Genomic DNA, 17,453 nt, shown 5'->3' on the forward strand with positions numbered 1-17,453 from the left:
CCTTTTGAAATATGATATTTAGTAGGTGTTTTAGTATATTGGAATGTGGCGTTAGTATAAATAGTGTATGTCTTTTAAGATGAAGGTCAAAGTTTCACTTTGGAAGGACTTGTGACTGTTTAATGTATTATTCTACCCAGTTCCTCACTATTGGCCCCATTGTTTAGATTTAAGCACTCCTGAAAGCTTATCTGGCAGAAAGTGTGTGAGCATTTGGTGTGAACAGCAGTCTGAGTTAACCTTAGTGACTCTGCACCCAAACAAATAAGGCATATTCATGATGTTTGCTCCATTGACTGAGCTGGAAAGAATAACTTCAAGCAAAAGGGTGGTGAAAAGTAGGTGGAGGACAGTGACATTGTTAATTTGACAAAACTTCTTGAAGGAATCATTTGATCAAGACCTGAAGTGACCTAATATGAGTTTTAACTACTTTGTGAATGTGTGATGTATACTTACAGTTTCTGTAAGAAGCATAGGTAAAAATACTGAAGCATCTCTCTTTGCACCAAAAGTCACAATTTAATTATGTCCACAGGAAGAATTTTAGTAATAGCCTTTTCGAAGTATATGACTACAAAAGAAAAATGTTGTATTCAGGACAGTATCACTGAAATCATGTCTCTTGCGTCTATAAACATATAGCAAGGCTTGTATAGAGAGAAAATACATGTGTTATTTGTCAGACAGTAATGCTATTGCTTTTTGTTGTATTTCTTTGGGAATGATAGAACTCTAGAAAATAAATAACAAAAGCAATGTGGATAGCTTTTCTTCTGTCAGATGTGGACTACTTGTAGGCACTGTATGAATATCTTACTGTATTGTTGTACCTTAATGTCATGCAAAATTTTGGAGGGTATAGAAATGGACGTCTAGCTAATTAACAAAAAACAGCCAACATAAACAAAAAATCACTCTGAAGTTTCTGCATGTTATGACCGGGTGCAAGAGGAAGTACTTTGTTGTTCAGGTGGCATGTGCTTCTTGAATAGTTGCTCTCGGATTTATGGCAGAGGCAAGAGAGGTAGCAGGCATAACAGAAGCACCCAGCAAACTGAATTTTGTTTGTGTATTAGTTGGATCACTTTCGGAGCCATGCCAGAATCTTGTTTGGCTCTGAACCTGAAAAATGCACATTTTGTAATTCAGATGCAAGTTTTTTTTTACTTGTCGTGCTAACAAGACCATGAGACTTTGATATACTAGCTAAAGAAAATAAGAAAGAAATGACAGTTTCTAAACATGTCAGCTCTTTCTTCAGAGAGACTTGATTTGAGAAGCATTTTGGTTAGGTTCAAAGTACATTAGGTATACAATTTCTCCTAGACATCTATTGACTTCCGTAGTTTTCTGTATTTCCAACAGTACTAAGGAGCTTTACTATATCCCTAGACGCTAGGTCTGAAGGCATTCTGACTCGAGTCAGGTGCACAACTGAAGGTGTCAGTACAGACAAACAGATACTAAACTTCAGGATGCAATCTATTATGAAGTGATACAGATCAATATGTGGATTTTTTCTTTGGTGCGCTCAGGAGCTGAACATTATTTATTTGCTGATCTCCACTGCTGTCAATTTTATGCTGCTCTTACATCTCTGCAAGTGTTCCAGTGATTTTTAGACTCTCATATCATCAGTGTTTCTTTGTTGGTTGGTGCCTTTCTCTGTGGTATTTTAAGCTGATTTCAGCAGAGTAGAGAAGGAAATGGCTGAGATCTCCTTGTTGGTGTTCCTTATTATTCATTTTGGGTCACTTGGAAAATTCCTTATACTAGCTAGAAAAATAAAGGCAGTCATGGAGCTGAATTAACTTCCTTTTGGCTAAAGGAAATTTATGGCTTCTGGACACCTTACATTTTTATTTAAGTAAAATGATATAAAACTGTATACTATTGTATATTATAGGTGTTTTTTAGGAAATGGTTTTGCTTGATGAAATGTAACATTTATGTACTCTGTCTAGAATGGTGCTTCCAGAAGTCTACGTGCTGCACTCTGGAGATTTGCTGAGCTTGCCCATCTAGTTCGGCCTCAAAAGTGCAGGTAAGCACATCCTAGTAATGAATTTTCCAAAGAACATTTCACAAAATATAGATGTTAACAAAATGTTACTGTTCTCAAGTTTTAAATATATAATTGGAAGGTTGGAAGAATTCCTATCACATTATTCTCTCTGAAGTAGCTTTATTTGATTAGCTGGTTTTCTTTTAGCAGAGTTTTAGTTCTGTGTGCTGTACATGACTCTGGGGAAAGCGGGGGGGGAACTTGTGAAGACAATGACTTGTATTTTTTTTTAAGTGTATTATTCTCTTTAGTTCTATCTTAATGTCTGCAAATTGTATTCAGAAGACTATTGTCTTTTTTCCTACATTCTATGTAGCCAACAAGTATGTTTTTTCATCATTTAGTAATACCACAGAATTTGAGTATGAATTAGAAATGTTTAGAATGGGTACAGTTGTTCTGATCTCAAATTAGTTGTTTCTCCTTTACCATACTTAGGCCATACTTAGTGAACCTTTTGCCCTGCCTAACACGAATAAGTAAGAGACCCGAAGAATCGGTACAAGAGACACTAGCTGCGGCAATACCAAAAATCATGGCAGCGTTTGGCAATTTTGCAAACGACAATGAGATTAAGGTATCTTTCTTTAACCTATTAGTACTCCCTGTTATATCTCAAAGCACAGTACGCTATCAGCGTTATCAATCAGATGTTACAGAAAGCCGTGTTACAGCTGCATGTCTGAATTAAGGCAAAAGTTACTCTTGCTTGATGTATGCTAAGTAATGCTTTGAATGAATGAAAAATACATTTGCTGACTTTTTAATTCACTTCTATCTCCTTTTCTTTCTCATAAAAATTTAAGTAAGATATCTTTGTTTTTAGGTTTTATTGAAGGCTTTTATAGGTAATCTTAAATCCAGTTCCCCTACTATCCGTCGAACAGCAGCAGGATCAGCAGTAAGCATCTGTCAACATTCGCGAAGAATGCAGTATTTTTATGCCTGGTTATTGAATGTACTTTTAGGTAAGATTCAGGAAAAAAAAATTAAATTTGCTTTAGGTATAAGTAACATGAAATTTTTTTCTATGTAAGACACTTCTCGTATGTGAGAGATTTTCAGGCAAAGCAAGGATACTTAGGCTACCAGTTACACTGCTAATGCCTTCTCTGTTTTGTGTTAAGTTAGGTGAAGATATGACTAAAGCTGTTTGTGTCTCTGTGTATGCTGCAATGCTAAGTCAGTAATGTTGAAAAGAAACAGCCAAAGCTAGGGAAGCAAGTAGCCTGTTGCAAAATGAGGAAGTGTAGGAATTCTGGAAGAACTTGCTCAGGAGTCTGTGAAGACTTGCATTGTTCAGCGGCTTGGTTGTTAGTGCAGCAGGTCTGAGGTGGAGGATATGGCTGCTCTTCTCTGGGTCATGAACACATACTCTGTAACCTTTTTTAGAAGAAGTACCATGTAGATTCTTTGAAAACCTGACTTAGACCAGAAATGGAATTTTTTTTATTTAAAAGCACACAACTTTGCATCAGGTATTGCTTCCGTATTTCTTCAGCTGGGAAGTTTGCATGGTCTTTGGGGTGTTTTGCAACTCATGATGAGACGCTTGTCTGGATGGTAGTGGAAACTTTTGCCTCAGTTTTGTTACTGACAAGGGGTTCTTTACTATGTAGACTATATTGCAAAAGGTAAGGAAGACCAACAGATACATAAAGCATTATCGTGTTAGCCTTGCTTCTTTTAAGAAAGGGTGGAAAATTCAAATGCCACGTAGTGACTTTCCTCTCTCTGTGTGACTTGAAAGTGGTGTACTTCTGTGCACACATTGTTGTTTCCTGCCTCAAAGGTGGTGTTTCATAACGTCCTGGCAATGGTACTGCATTCAGACAGGAGCACTAATAGGAACTCCATGAATTGATTCTGATTCCCCGCCCACGCTCCCCCCCCCCCCCCCCCCCCCAAATAGAAGGTTGTGGTTTTTTACATAACTTATATTTGTTCTTAATATGTTCTGGGTTTGATTCTGTGATTAACAGGTAGGTATATGGAACAGGGTTCCCCATGCTTGAGGGAGGAGGCAAAAGTGTAAATGTCATTCATTAGGATAGTAGTGCATGTGTGTGTGAGGGAATTATGTTTGGCCTTAATTAAACTGCCAAGTGCAGAGAGGAGGCAGGTGAGGGGAGCAAGAGAATCTAGATCACTTGGTGAAAGCATCAGGTATTATGAAAAAGAAATTTTTTTTGTGATTTATTGAGCGAAAAGAGGTAGGGAGCAGGGAAGGTGAGACAGGGTCCTCTGACCATTCTCCCACATTGCTTAAATCATTGTCAGGAATATTAAATAATGCATATTTTCAAATGTTTCTACATTTAGAAAGCATTCTTAAGTTGCTGCTAGGTTTTGTTTGGTGTTTGGGTTTTTTTTTTAAAGAAGCTGTTATATGGACTATGTGAAATAACATTTGTGTTGAAACTGACCACTGTCAATAAGTGATTTGGCTGCTTCTTTTCTACCCCGAGGCTTGTTGGTTCCTGTAGAAGATGATCATCCTACTCTTTTAATTCTGGGTGTTTTACTTACACTAAGGTATCTCATACCTTTATTGCAACAACAAGTAAAGGATACCAGCCTGAAAGGCAGTTTTGGCGTAACAAGAAAAGAAACAGAGATTTCACCTTCACCAGAACAACTTATACAGGTAAAATATGAATAATAACCCTAACCTGAAGAGTACTAATTGGAAGGAAAAGAAATAAATCTTGCATATAATATGATACAGCACTAGTTTCATGTTGAAAATTCTCAATTCTTTTGTCATATTCCTGTTCATCTTGGTAAATGATAGTTGGTCCGGTGACTGGAATTATTGATAAATAATGACCAGAAATCCCAGAAAAATGCATCAGCAGTACTTGTTAGGTGTTCCCAAAGGAGCTAAAGAACTTCATAATCATTATGGTGTTCTTTGATGTGATTCCTCCTTCTATAACAGTAAACAGAAACAACAGACTTTACCAAAAAGGCAATTGAATGGCCAAAATTAATTGACATTTTCCCCTTGGAAGAGTGTGGTGAAGGTTAGATATAGCAAATGTCGGTCATTTTTAATGCACCACTGAAATTTAATGTAGTATGTTGCGTCTTCATAGAGACTTACTCCAGTGCTTTGTTGGGTTTTAGGTTTATGAATTGACTCTGCATTACACCCAGCATCAGGACCATAATGTTGTGACTGGAGCTTTAGAATTATTACAACAGCTCTTTAGAACGCCACCACCTGAACTTCTCCATGCCCTGACCACCTCAGGGGGCATTGCACAGGTCAGTGTATCCAAAGATGAATCTGCCAGCAGGAACCGCAGCGGGAGCATAGTGGAACTTATAGGTAAGCTATATTTTTGGTAATTCGAGTGAAAGGAGATGAACATACATCACCAGCTCTATTTCTCAGTGTTAGCCAAAAGTATGAAGGATAAAATGAAATGTATAAAGTTATGCATGACTTCCCCCCCAGGTACAGTAAAAGGTTTTTTCCCTCCTTCCTTTAAGTGGGTATACATTCATTGAGTAGTGACAAACTCCGTAGTATTTTTTCACAGTTTGTGTTGATGGGTTTTTTTTGGTTACACAGAACAAGTTAATTGTGGTGACAGATCCCCCCCCCCCCCCCAATTAATGTTCTTCTCACCAAGTATCTGACAACTGTGATTCATAAAAAGCTGATCTAATCAGAATTTATATTAACTGAGAGCTCCTTGCTGAATACCAAAACCACCATGAAATTAAAGCATGACTTCAGTTTATCCATAACTGTTAAAATCAGCTATCAGTGTTCTTGTCTGTGAAGTGCATGTTCTTAAAATTGTCTATTAACTGCTACTTACCTGTTTCAAAAGAATCAATCTGATTGGATTTCTATAAGGACTTCTGTATTGAACTAACGAATCATTCTAATATTGCTGCTACTAGAAGGTAATTCATTAGCCTGAAGCAATCATAGCAGTGAAATTTAGAGCATTTTTTTTTTAAAAGCAAACTTTGCACAAGTGGCATAGAAAAATAAAAAGGCATTTGATGGGGAATGATCCAAAAAAACTTGGACTTCAAAAGCAACAAGTTTGCTATTTCTTCCTGGCTTTGGGTTTTTTTTTTCTTTCCATTTGTGGCTATTAGAATTCCTTCATGATTTCAGCAGCTCTGTCTTTGCCCTGATGTGTTACTTTCTGTGATTTGCAGCTGGAGGGGGGTCTTCATGCAGCCCTGTTCTTGCGAGAAAGCATAAAGGTGATTATTTTCAAAAATGAATCTTTAATTGCATTCCTTTCTGATTTTTTTCTTTTTTTCTTTTTTTTTCTCCCCCCTCCCCACTTCATTGTCTTGCTGAACTTTGGTCTTCATTCACAGTTGCCCTTGTGTTATCAGCTGAGCTTAATCACTGTAAATCTTAACAGAATTCTGACGCAATTTCTGATATTGCAGTCAAGATATTCTAAAATTATTCAAAGCAGTATAATTCTTATTTTTGCTGTAGTTCACTGGCAAAATTATGGTGATGAATATTGATGCAATTTTCACGTTTAAAGAGCACATCTAAAAATAATCTCTCTGAACAGGGCATTCTTCCTTTTGATGGTAATACTTAACCTTTAATGTAACTCACAAAATAGTTAACCTTCCTGGTTTTGTTAGGCCTGTTTTTTTTTTTTTTCTTCTTCCACTAATGCACGTGTATGTTTGCATGCTTTGATATGATGCTTTTTTTTCTTTTTCTGTTCTTGATGATTAATTCTATACATTTTGTGTCTTACTGTGTATATTTCCGTTTCTTTCTTCAATAGGCAATTCATTTAGAAGGATTTTAAATAATACAATTTGCTCTGAAGTATTCTTTTCCCAGTTTGTGCGTGAAAGTACTTCATATCTAGTTATACGTTTACACTTTGCTTAAAACCAGTCATATCAGTACTAGAATCACTCTAGATACAGCTGTGTAACAGTTTCATCACACGTTTTAGGTGAGCAAAATGTTGCTACTGCAGTGGAACTATGTGTGAGTGTAGTGCAGTCAGTGCAAGCATAGTAAGCAGAGGGATGTGCAATACTGAAAAGAAAAACTTCAAGGAAAAATACTTTAAGACTAAATAAGATTATACAAACTTTAAGGACCGTTATAGCAACTAGCTTACACTTTTTCCAAATATGTCCTCCCATCTTTGTGTGCAAGGAATCTCATAATGCTTAAAGAATATACCTATATGCTTTAAGAATATACCTAAATCTGAAATAGTGGTTAGAGCTGAATGAAATAGTGCTTACGGATGCAGTGATAATTTCTAGTTTAGAAAAAAGAGTGAAAGAAAGGGTGTCCTGAAAGTAGATATTGCTGCAGCATCCGAAGGTGAGACAGAATGCAACAAACCAGAATAACAACCTATAATACTTTTACATGAAAAGTGGTAAATCATTTTGATACTTTGAATTGTTAGTCTTCAGTGTAACTTTGAAGTATTAATAATAGTGTAAATTCAATCAAAGTACTTGTTAAAACGCTAACCTTTCCTTCACTCAGTGGGAAAAAGTGTATGAGTCATCAGTTTTTATCCTTTTTCAGGATCATGGTGTGCAGATTTGGTGGTCTAAAACAATGGCATAAAGGAATTTGAAGCAATCTATTCATGATTTTGTGCTTTGTACAGGTTTAATTTCAAATTGTGAATTGTTCATTTCGTGCTGCTCTCCATTGTAGAAAGGAGAGAAAAATCAAGCCTATCTCCAGTTCCTACTTGAAGTTGTTTTGCAGCCTACTACCATATAGAGTAGTAGGCTTCTGCAGTTGGCCGTGGGTGAAACTTCTCTAGCTGTAATACTCCTTTGTGTGTAGGGGTGTAAAGTGAGGCTGATCTACAGAAATCTGTGACCCTGACATAAGAACTTGGATATTCCATGTCTTTTCAGTCTTACTGCTTCAGACCAACTTTAGTTTTGAGCAGCTGGCCTATGTTGGTTTGTTTATGTTTCAGCTTTGGAAAATTATTTGCAAAAAAAGCTGAAAACTCATTTTGAAATGAAAGCCTATGCATCTTAACTGATTTTTTTTTTTTTTTTTTTTCTTCCAAATAGTGGAAAAGTATCCTGCAGCTTGTGGTATATACTCATTTAGATATACAGAGCCTAATATGCCTATAAGTGTTTTTTGGTGTCCTTCCTCTTTCACTTACTTTTAAAGGTGATCAGCTGTGGAAAGCAGAAGAATATCCTGGTTTGTTTCAGTGAAACGGAAGTAAATGTGAGAAAGAATAGGGAAGAATATACTATCTTTCATGCTTTTTGTTGTGAACTCTTAGCAGAATGTTACTCATTCTTTTGTAGGAGTGTGTAGTTCTCAATTACTGTTATTTTACATGGAACATACATGGAAATGTCATGGTTACTTTTCTGCCTTACAGGTTTGAATAGCATAAAACATACTTTTCGGAGGAAGACAATTCTACGTGTTACTGCTATGTATGAAAGCAGTTGTGATAGGGGAAATTAATACGAAAGTCTGTTAATGCTTTTTTACCCTCCTGTAACTTAAATGAGATGCAAAAGAATTCACTTAGAGTTATCAAAACATTGGTATCTTGTATGGTGAATCTTAGACTACCAGTGAAGCTTATTCTAAACGGTAAAACAGGCTTATCTCAAAGCAGTTGTTATGAATCCCTCTGTCTCAGCAAGTGACTTGTGAGATCCAGAAGGATGGGCTCAGTAGCTCCCTCTGCACTCTGTATCCTGTCCCATTTACAGACTTTTCAGTGCAGTTGTGTCCTTGGTTGGCTCCCAGGCAGTGTGCATCTGCAGGTATCTTTCTCTTTCCACTGCCTCTACTTTAAATAGATGTTACTCTGTGAGTAAGATAACTCTGTGATGATAGTGTTACATTATAAGTGGTTCTTGCTTTTCCTATGGCAAAAGCCTCTCTGAAGATTTTTTGCCTTAGTAGTCCCTGGATCTTAATGGCTGTTCTCCATGGTTCATCATCCTGTCCCACTTATGTTGTCTTGTGCTTCTAGTCGCTGCTGCTCTTTGCCCTAGGCATTTTCCATTCTGTTATCTTTGGAGTTCCAAGCCCCAAAGTGCAAGTAGCCTTCGATAATTTTCATAGCCCTAAGGAGGAAGAGGTTATTTATTCTGTTACTTGTGGTGCTTTAATGCCCTTCTGAGTTGGGGGCATACCTCCAGATGCCAAGTATCCAGTCCTTAGTAATGGGACATACTTGATGAAATTAGTAGGATCTTAAACATAACCCACAAAAATAAACTAGAATGAATAAGGTCATAGGTAGTTTCCTGAATGGTTACACTGTTAAATAAAATTACTTAACTGTGTGTTTCCTTGTCACTGCTGTCTGTTTCTCTCGTGATCAGAGTGAGGGACTGGATATTAACTTTCTTCATTCCTTTGTCTTTTCCATCTGTTGCCTGTTATAGCTTTGAAAAATTATTTGGATAAACTTTTTTAAAATAATTTTCACATCTGACTGACTTCAACTGTTCAGCATTCCAAGTTGACTATAATTTTGGAGAACTGTAAAGGTTTTTCTTATATCGCTTCTCAGGTAAAATACTTCTTGGTGAAGAAGAAGGTTTGGAGGATGATCCTGAAACCCGATCAGATGTCAGCACTGCATCATTTGCAGGTAGCTGGCTTTCCCTTTAGCAGTGCAATCAACCTGTGTTACTGTACATGACAAATCCATTCTTTTATTGCTCTATGTAAAACATAAGTGATGTGTTATGGTGACTAGGAAGTGGATGGGCACTCAAAAGACCTGCTAACAAAACTGAAACCATAAATACTCCTGCGTATAAAACTTATGCTTACCTAATGAAGTAGACTGCGTATTTTTTTTAATAGATAGGCTGTCATATTGAGCTACTGGTATAGATGGCATGGCATCTTACAGATGCTGATTTCCCTACCTGTAGTGTAACTGTTTAGTTATACGCTTTCTTTAGCCTAGTTTAATATGTGGCTTAGTATGTGGTGTCCATATCGAGAGTGAAACACAAGTTTAAGCGCTTGATTAACTCATAAATGTCTGTGTTTTGCAGCTTCTATGAAGGGCGACATAACCAGTGAACTAGCTTCTTCATCAGGTGTATCGACAGCTGGGTCAGTAGGGAGTTCAGCTGCTGATCCTACTGGACATGATATCATTACTGAGCAGCCACGTTCTCAACATACGTTGCAGTCAGACTCTGTAGACCTGACAAGCTGTGATTTGACAAGTACAGCTACTGAAGGGGAAGAAGATGATGTGCTTAGTCGAAGCTCCAGCCAGATCAGTGCTGTCCAGTCAGATCCCACTATGGACTTGAATGATGGTACACAGGCTTCCTCACCAATTAGTGATAGCTCTCAGACTACTACAGAAGGTCCAGACTCTGCTGTAACCCCTTCGGACAGTTCTGAAATTGTAAGTGTGCAACGGGCAGAGGGGGGATCCACTTCTACTGAGGGGCCTGACGTATCTCAGAGCTCTTCCATGGAGGGCCCAGACTTGGATTCATCTACTTACTCGTCTTCTACTTTTCCATCCTCAGCTAGTAACAATGGAAAGGTCAGCAGCTCACACCTCTATTGGAGAGCTTGACCTCCTTTTAACACTTTCACTTCAGCAGTAATTAAAAACTACAAAGCTGTAATCAGTGTGTTCACTGGGTGGGTCATATGAAGGCATTAACAGATTGTCAGTCACCGGAAGAATGTCAATATCAAAGGCTTGACATAAATATATCCTCTTAGTAGCATATCCTTCATTTTGTATAGATATAGTAATAATTATTTTGGTGCAGGAGGACTAATGGAAGTGTTAAAGGGTGAACAGTCTATTTGGAATGAAAGAGGAATACTTTTGGAACCTAATGCTTCACATTGTCTTCTGCCTGTGCTTTTTCACTTGGCAACGCAACTCATTTTTTTTCCTTTTTATTCCATCCTAAGGATTTCTCCTATACTGAGCAAATACTGCATGATTTACTAACGTAGCAGTTATATCTAATAAACACCTGAAATGTGCATACAATATAGCTATTTTAAGAAATTTGTCTCTCTTAGGCAAGTGTATTGTGAGGTTGTAATAAAACCAGCAAAAATATAATTACTGGGAGCAAGAGCAGAAAATGCAAAAAGGGGAAAACTTAGAATTTCTTAGGTTCTTTTTTCAAACATTATCAAACTTTTGACTTAAGTTTGCTGATAGTAACTTTGGAAGAGTAATAGTCTCTTACCACTACAAAAAATGGTAATTTTACAGTTATGATAAGCAAATACCCCTGCAAGTCTGAGGATTCAAGAACCAAAGGAGTGATGATAATTGCTCTATCTCTGAATTAAATGCAGGCAGTGCAGAGGCCAAAGCGAGCAGGCATTTATTGACAAGTTGTGTTTATTGACAAGATGCATTTCTTGCAAATTCTTGTCAGACTGTTGCATATGTCAGTTTGCGTGCTGTTTACAAGCAGTGATTACAAGTAAAATTATTTTTTCATAATTGACAGACTAAGTGGTTGTTCCACTTGCCCACACACGGGCTTTTTAATGAACAATTTCCAGGTGCTTATAAGGTCAGGGAGTAACTGAAGAAGTATCTTGTCTTCTCATAGACTTACAATGAAATGTTTTTATACTTCTACTGTCTTTTATTATCATTATTAATTTTTTTTGTCTCTTGTGGTTATTTTTCCATGTACCTACTGCCTATATATTGCATTGGTACCAAGGGTCAAACTCTATTCTAGAAGTGTCCATTTTAGTAGTCTCTGGTTTAGAATGAAGGAATTAAAATATGTTTGAACTTATTTGTCCTTTTTTGTCCTACACAGTGTGTTCTCAATTTGACTTTACGTGTCCAGGACAAGTGAGGTTATGGGAGATTTTGACAGCAAGGGACAAGTTCAATTTGTGACAGTAAAGGTGTTGCTTGTGATTTGTAACTGCTGAGATAGAGGGACAGTTGTGTTTGGGATAAGGGAGCAGGGAGAGATGCAGGGGAGGTGATGCACCAAGTGTTCGACTTTCTTACTGTTAATGTCCAAGTTCATGGCTCAAGTGGGAGACTGCAGATGTAACTATGGCCTCTAGTAGCCCAAATGCTGGAGGAGGAGGGGAACTGCTTTGGGGCCTGTGCACAGCTGTATGCTAATATTTATCAGGCTCATATTTGCTTTCAAATTATTTCTAGATTACTAACACTGCATGTTTGAGATTTAATAATGTGTGTTAAGCTAAGTTATTTTAAGTCCTGTCCTTGCACTGTGTAGGTTTTGGAGGGTGCTGAAGGACAGTATTCTGGAATGCAAATTGGGCAGCTGCAGGATGAGGAAGATGAGGCTGCAAATATTCTCCAAGATGATTCATCAGAGTCTTTCAGAAATTCTTCTGTTGGTATGTTGATAAATGGCAGGGGGGACAGACAGACACAGAACTGGTGACACCTTTAAGGCAGGTGTTACAGGTGCATCTGGTGTCTAACTTCCAAGGGACTGAAGACTCATGTAATGGAAATGAAAAACAAATAACTAGATTGAAATGTAAAATAAGGAATATATTTCAACACTTCTAATGAATTGCTTGATCAGTGCTAATTTATTTTTCATGTTTGTGTAATTAAGTTCAATTAAAGTGCTTTTTATTTGCATCTGAAATGGTATTTCATGAATTGCCTTTTTGTAAAGCTCTTCAACAGCCTCACCTGTTGAAAACCATGAGCCATAGTAGGCAGCCTTCTGATAGCAGCGTAGATAGATTTACATCAAAAGAAGATGCAGCAGATCCTGGTGATCATGAAAATAAGGTGAGAAGTAGTCACAGTCGTCTGGTTTAAAGTTTAAAACAACTACGTTTAAACAAAAATTACAGCTATGATCATGTAAATTAGTGGTAAATGTGGGTAGCCTGTATATGTGATGTACTTCATTATAGATCAGAATAACTGAGGTTGAACAGTAAATCTGAGTTGTAGTCTCAATTTCATTTAACATAAGGTGTATACACAAGTGTTGATATCTTGAGTGCAATCACCAGCAAAACCATAACAAAATATAAACGGCTGAGAACACAAACACCTTTTGTCTGTGCATTAGTAGGGTACACTGATACGTTATTACCCGAAATATCTTTGTGCTGGTTGATAGCTGTATTAGGTAACTGTATTATCTCCTCAGAAGTTATTATATATTACTCTTTGAGCCTCTCTTTCTGTGGAGAGGCTCATGCCATTCTAACTACAGGTTACTGATTTCCTCTTATGGTTTTTTGACTTTAGCTTTGGACCTTGTTCTGAGCTGGGGCAAAAGGAGTTTTATTTGTGGCAGGCAGAGTTAGATCAGCTTGGGCTACCGGGGATCTCTAAATGTTAAACTACAGAAGGTTGTCAGCCTTCTTTGGAAACAACTTAGGAATTAATTGCTTCTCATACAAAGTTTCCAAAGATCATTGTTTGGTGACAAAAAGTGGTTTATCAGACTCCTTCAGATGCAAACAGCAAGTCTAGGTAATTCAGAAAATCTACAGAATGATTGTTGTTTCTGTGATAAAATTAAACCAGTTCTGATACTGGATACAAACTTCCCGAAAGCATTACGTTTTAAGGTCTTTTTTTGGAATATGTATTAAACACATTTTCTATTACAACCTTTGTACATTTGGGGATGTGCAGTATTTCTAAATCTTGTTGTGCTTAATATTTTATTTAAATTGATGATTAATTTTTATCTATGTAAAAATTGTGATTTGCCTTCAATAGCCCTCCAGGGTGAAGGGAGACATAGGTCACTATACCGATGGGAATTCTGCTCCTTTAGTGCACTGTGTTAGACTTCTGTCAGCCTCTTTTCTACTTACTGGGGAGAAAGGAGGTAAGTTTCTGTTCAGCACTCACTGGTTCATTGTGTCTCTCAATGTACAAAGTTGGAAATGTGATCAGTTTACTCTGTCTGGTTTTTAATCTCACTTCATTGGAGATTTCGGGGGTGGGTTTTTTCTGTGACAGTCCCGATTTAAATGATCACACCAGAGTACAGAAAAACCTAAAAACACTTAAAAATGTATGCCATTTAACAATGAATCCCATTTTGAACCACTGGGCAACTAAAGTAGTGTTATGGTAACTTAACCTGTAAGTCAAATACTTAGTTACATTTACAATTTGTTAATTCTTATGAGACTTAACCTGTGGGGCCATGACAGTTTATAGATTGTATGAAGCTGAGAAAACAATCTATTATCAGTATTTCTTTTTATCAGTGTTGGGTGCCCAGTTTGTCCAGTATAAAAGTATCGATACATCAGTAAGGAAACAGTTTTCGGAGTTGCAGTTCATTCTGTGGAAATTCCTGAAAACAAGTTCAGAAGAATATAGTTCTTTCAAGTACTTGTCTTAATATTTTTACAGTTGATATTGTTTATAATGCCTAATCTGTTTTCATTAAAACAAGATTAAAAGTATCTTTTTTAGCTTTATCACTCAGTTGTGTTTGGATTCCGTGTTAATTTTTTTGAATGTACTTCACGTAGAGGAAGTGCTGTTGTACCCATTTGTGTTTGGGAAGTGCTGTTGTACCCATTTGTGTTTGGGAAATGTAACTTCATATTTTAAATGATTCAGCTGTAGTAAAGCAGAGAATTGACCTAAGGTTTTCAAAGACCTAGCTGAAATCAAGTTGAACTTTTTTTCTCCACTTTTAACATCTTATAGCATTTGCATAAGTTAGCATGGCCATTTTTCATGTGTTTTTTCACGTGTGATGGTCAAAGAGAAGCTTTTTGACAGTAAGTGATTGTTAGAGGAGGCTGTTGGGGCTCAGAAGAGGACTTATTTACCCGTTCAGCGTAGTAATAAAATGTCAGTAGGGATTTTCCAGAAAGCCTTTATGGCATACGCTGCTGCTTCCATTTTTTTCACGGGGAAGTCTGTGTCACAGGCATGTGTGTATGTGTCATTATATGTGACTGAAGTGAGCATTTAAGATGTTTGTTCTTTTTCCCTTTTCTAAACTCTTACTTGTTCATGTGCTCTGCTAATATAATGTTCTTGGAAAGACAGTGTAGTAGCTGTATTCTCGACAATGAAGGAAGTGAGTTGGAAGTGTGTGGGGTTATTAGTTATTTTTTATTTGGCGGGGGGGAAGAAAAGCTCCATATAACTGCTGCCTCTGATAAACTGGAACTACGTGCTCTACCTTCATATTTTTTGTCCAGGCTAAGCTATTTATATCATACAGAGTGAATTAATTAATTTTAAAACAATTCAGGAAGCTTTTGAATAAACCTTTTGTGTTTTTTTTTTTTTTTCTTCTCCCCAGCTTTAGTTCCTGATAGAGATGTGCGAGTCAGTGTAAAAGCCCTGGCAGTAAGTTGTGTTGGAGCAGCTGTTGCGCTTCACCCCGAGTCTTTCTTCAGCAAACTGTATAAAACACCCCTTGAAGCAATGGGAGAAGAGTATGGTATGTTGCAGTTCACATATTCCATTTTAATGGTGTGTTTGGGTTTTCAAATAAGTGAGGCAGCATCTATACTGAAAACTCTAAGTCTAATTTAGTATTTGCAAACAAATACTGCACCAATTAGAGTGAACATGCTGTCTGCACTAGTAGCGCATGTGGTGACATTTTTTTGTTGTTGTTGTAATAAGAGTTAAGTTTCAATGGACGAGCTTGTGCAGCTTCTGACAAGTTGAAGCTGTTTTAGTACAACTGCTATATAGAAGTGGTTTATTTTATAAATGGTTTCTTCTAATTTATTTCAGGCCGTCTTATAGATAGTTTCTAAGCCATTAGGTTCATTTTTATGAATGCTACAATATGATCAGCAGGGACCTGGAGTATTCAACTGGTTTGATACTGATAGTGGCAAAACTGGAGTGTTTACCAAAACCCTTCTTAGATTTCCCCAGAGCATTTTGTGTACAATTGAAATAAATCACTAGTATTTTTATATGTGATGATTGGTCTGGATGATGTGAATGATCTGTAGATTGTATGCAAGGGATCTCTGAAAGGTAGAACTAAGGCGGGAGTATTGTGAATATGCTGACATTGATTATACAATAATTGGTACCTCCACTGAAACATTTTTCGGGATCACTTAAGTCTAAGACTAGTATTTTTAAAATAAAGTAGTTGTAACTTATTTTCTTAGAGGAGCAGTATGTATCAGATATTCTGAACTACATTGACCATGGAGATCCCCAGATTAGAGGAGCTACTGCCATTCTGTGTGGAACAATTGTCAACTCCATTCTAATTAAGTCCTGCTTTGATGTGGAAAAATGGCTAACAAATGTCAGAAGCTCAACAGGTAACAATTTATTTTAAGGGTGTCTTTTTTTTTTTTTAATGTAACCAAAATTTTCTTTTGTTTCATTGCTCTAAATTCTTTTTTTGTTAGGAAATCTCTTTTCCTTGGTAGACTGCATACCTCTGTTACAGAAAACGCTGAAAGATGAGTCCTCTGTGACATGCAAACTGGCTTGTACAGCTGTGAGGGTAAGCAGAAGTAGTAATTTAGTTGCACCACCACAAATCACAGGGGCGTTATTTGTTGACTAGGATCCTGCTATGCTCAGGTGTATAAACATGGAGCACAAAATGACTTCTTCCTTAAGAACTTTATTGTAGAGAACATGGATTCAGGCACAGAAATGGAGGAACAAATAGCTGGAAAATAATTATATTGGTTAGATCGCATAGCAGTATAATCTAATCATGATATTTCCAGTCATAAATGTACTGGTATGAGCTGTAATGTTACATTAACCAACAACAGGATGAGTGCATAAGATAGAAAGGATATCTAGCCTAAACAGCAAAGTGAGAACATGTAACACCTGGTTGTAGCCTGTATTTGGAGAGCAAAAATTAAATGTGAGAAATGACAAGTAAAATAGTGATTATTTTCTGAAATAATAGTTTTTAAAAAGTGAGGAAAGTCTCGGGAAAGTAATTGTTTCAACTTGGGTGAAAGATCCATCAAGCAATTGTTAAAATAGAGACGATAGCTGAATTTGTGAGTGGAACTTAGAACATACAAATTTTATTTCTGTAATAAAATCTGTGGAAAGTATTCTGTGAAGAACCAGAGGGGTGAAGGAGTGAGCTTTTCCTTGAGGAATTTTCAAAAAAAGTAGAACAACAAGGACAAATTGGAAGCCAAGGCAAATTAATTCATTGTTGAGAGGCACAGGGTGGCTAACTGTATTGCAGCTTATGGGTCAGTGAGGCAAAGTGTAGCTTTTAGTAAAATGCAGATAGTTAATGTATGGAAAGTATGATTTCACATGCTAAGAGGAGGAGTCTGTGATGCAGCTGAGGGAAGGAAATCCAGTTAGTTAAATGATGCTATCCTTTTAACCTTCTGTTCTATGTTCTTATTGTTTGTATATAGTGATTT

The 17,453-nt window shown here is 37.0% G+C and overlaps 1 protein-coding gene across 1 annotated transcript in view; it reads left to right on the forward strand.

Moving 5' to 3' along the window:
- HTT (huntingtin) overlaps nt 1-17,453 on the forward strand; it is an 87,476-nt gene that overhangs the window by 10,417 nt on the left and 59,606 nt on the right. Inside the window, exons 5-18 of the mRNA XM_050896588.1 lie at nt 1,968-2,047; nt 2,507-2,645; nt 2,895-3,036; nt 4,537-4,715; nt 5,198-5,402; nt 6,254-6,301; nt 9,619-9,699; nt 10,115-10,479; nt 12,326-12,449; nt 12,740-12,858; nt 13,810-13,921; nt 15,368-15,508; nt 16,203-16,361; nt 16,452-16,549. Coding sequence (XP_050752545.1) covers nt 1,968-2,047; nt 2,507-2,645; nt 2,895-3,036; nt 4,537-4,715; nt 5,198-5,402; nt 6,254-6,301; nt 9,619-9,699; nt 10,115-10,479; nt 12,326-12,449; nt 12,740-12,858; nt 13,810-13,921; nt 15,368-15,508; nt 16,203-16,361; nt 16,452-16,549 — 1,992 coding nt within the window. The remainder of the gene's footprint in view (nt 1-1,967; nt 2,048-2,506; nt 2,646-2,894; nt 3,037-4,536; nt 4,716-5,197; nt 5,403-6,253; nt 6,302-9,618; nt 9,700-10,114; nt 10,480-12,325; nt 12,450-12,739; nt 12,859-13,809; nt 13,922-15,367; nt 15,509-16,202; nt 16,362-16,451; nt 16,550-17,453) is intronic.

The sequence above is a fragment of the Gymnogyps californianus genome, chromosome 4 (genome assembly GCF_018139145.2).
Source record: "Gymnogyps californianus isolate 813 chromosome 4, ASM1813914v2, whole genome shotgun sequence".
Classification (NCBI taxonomy): Eukaryota; Metazoa; Chordata; class Aves; order Accipitriformes; family Cathartidae; genus Gymnogyps; species Gymnogyps californianus.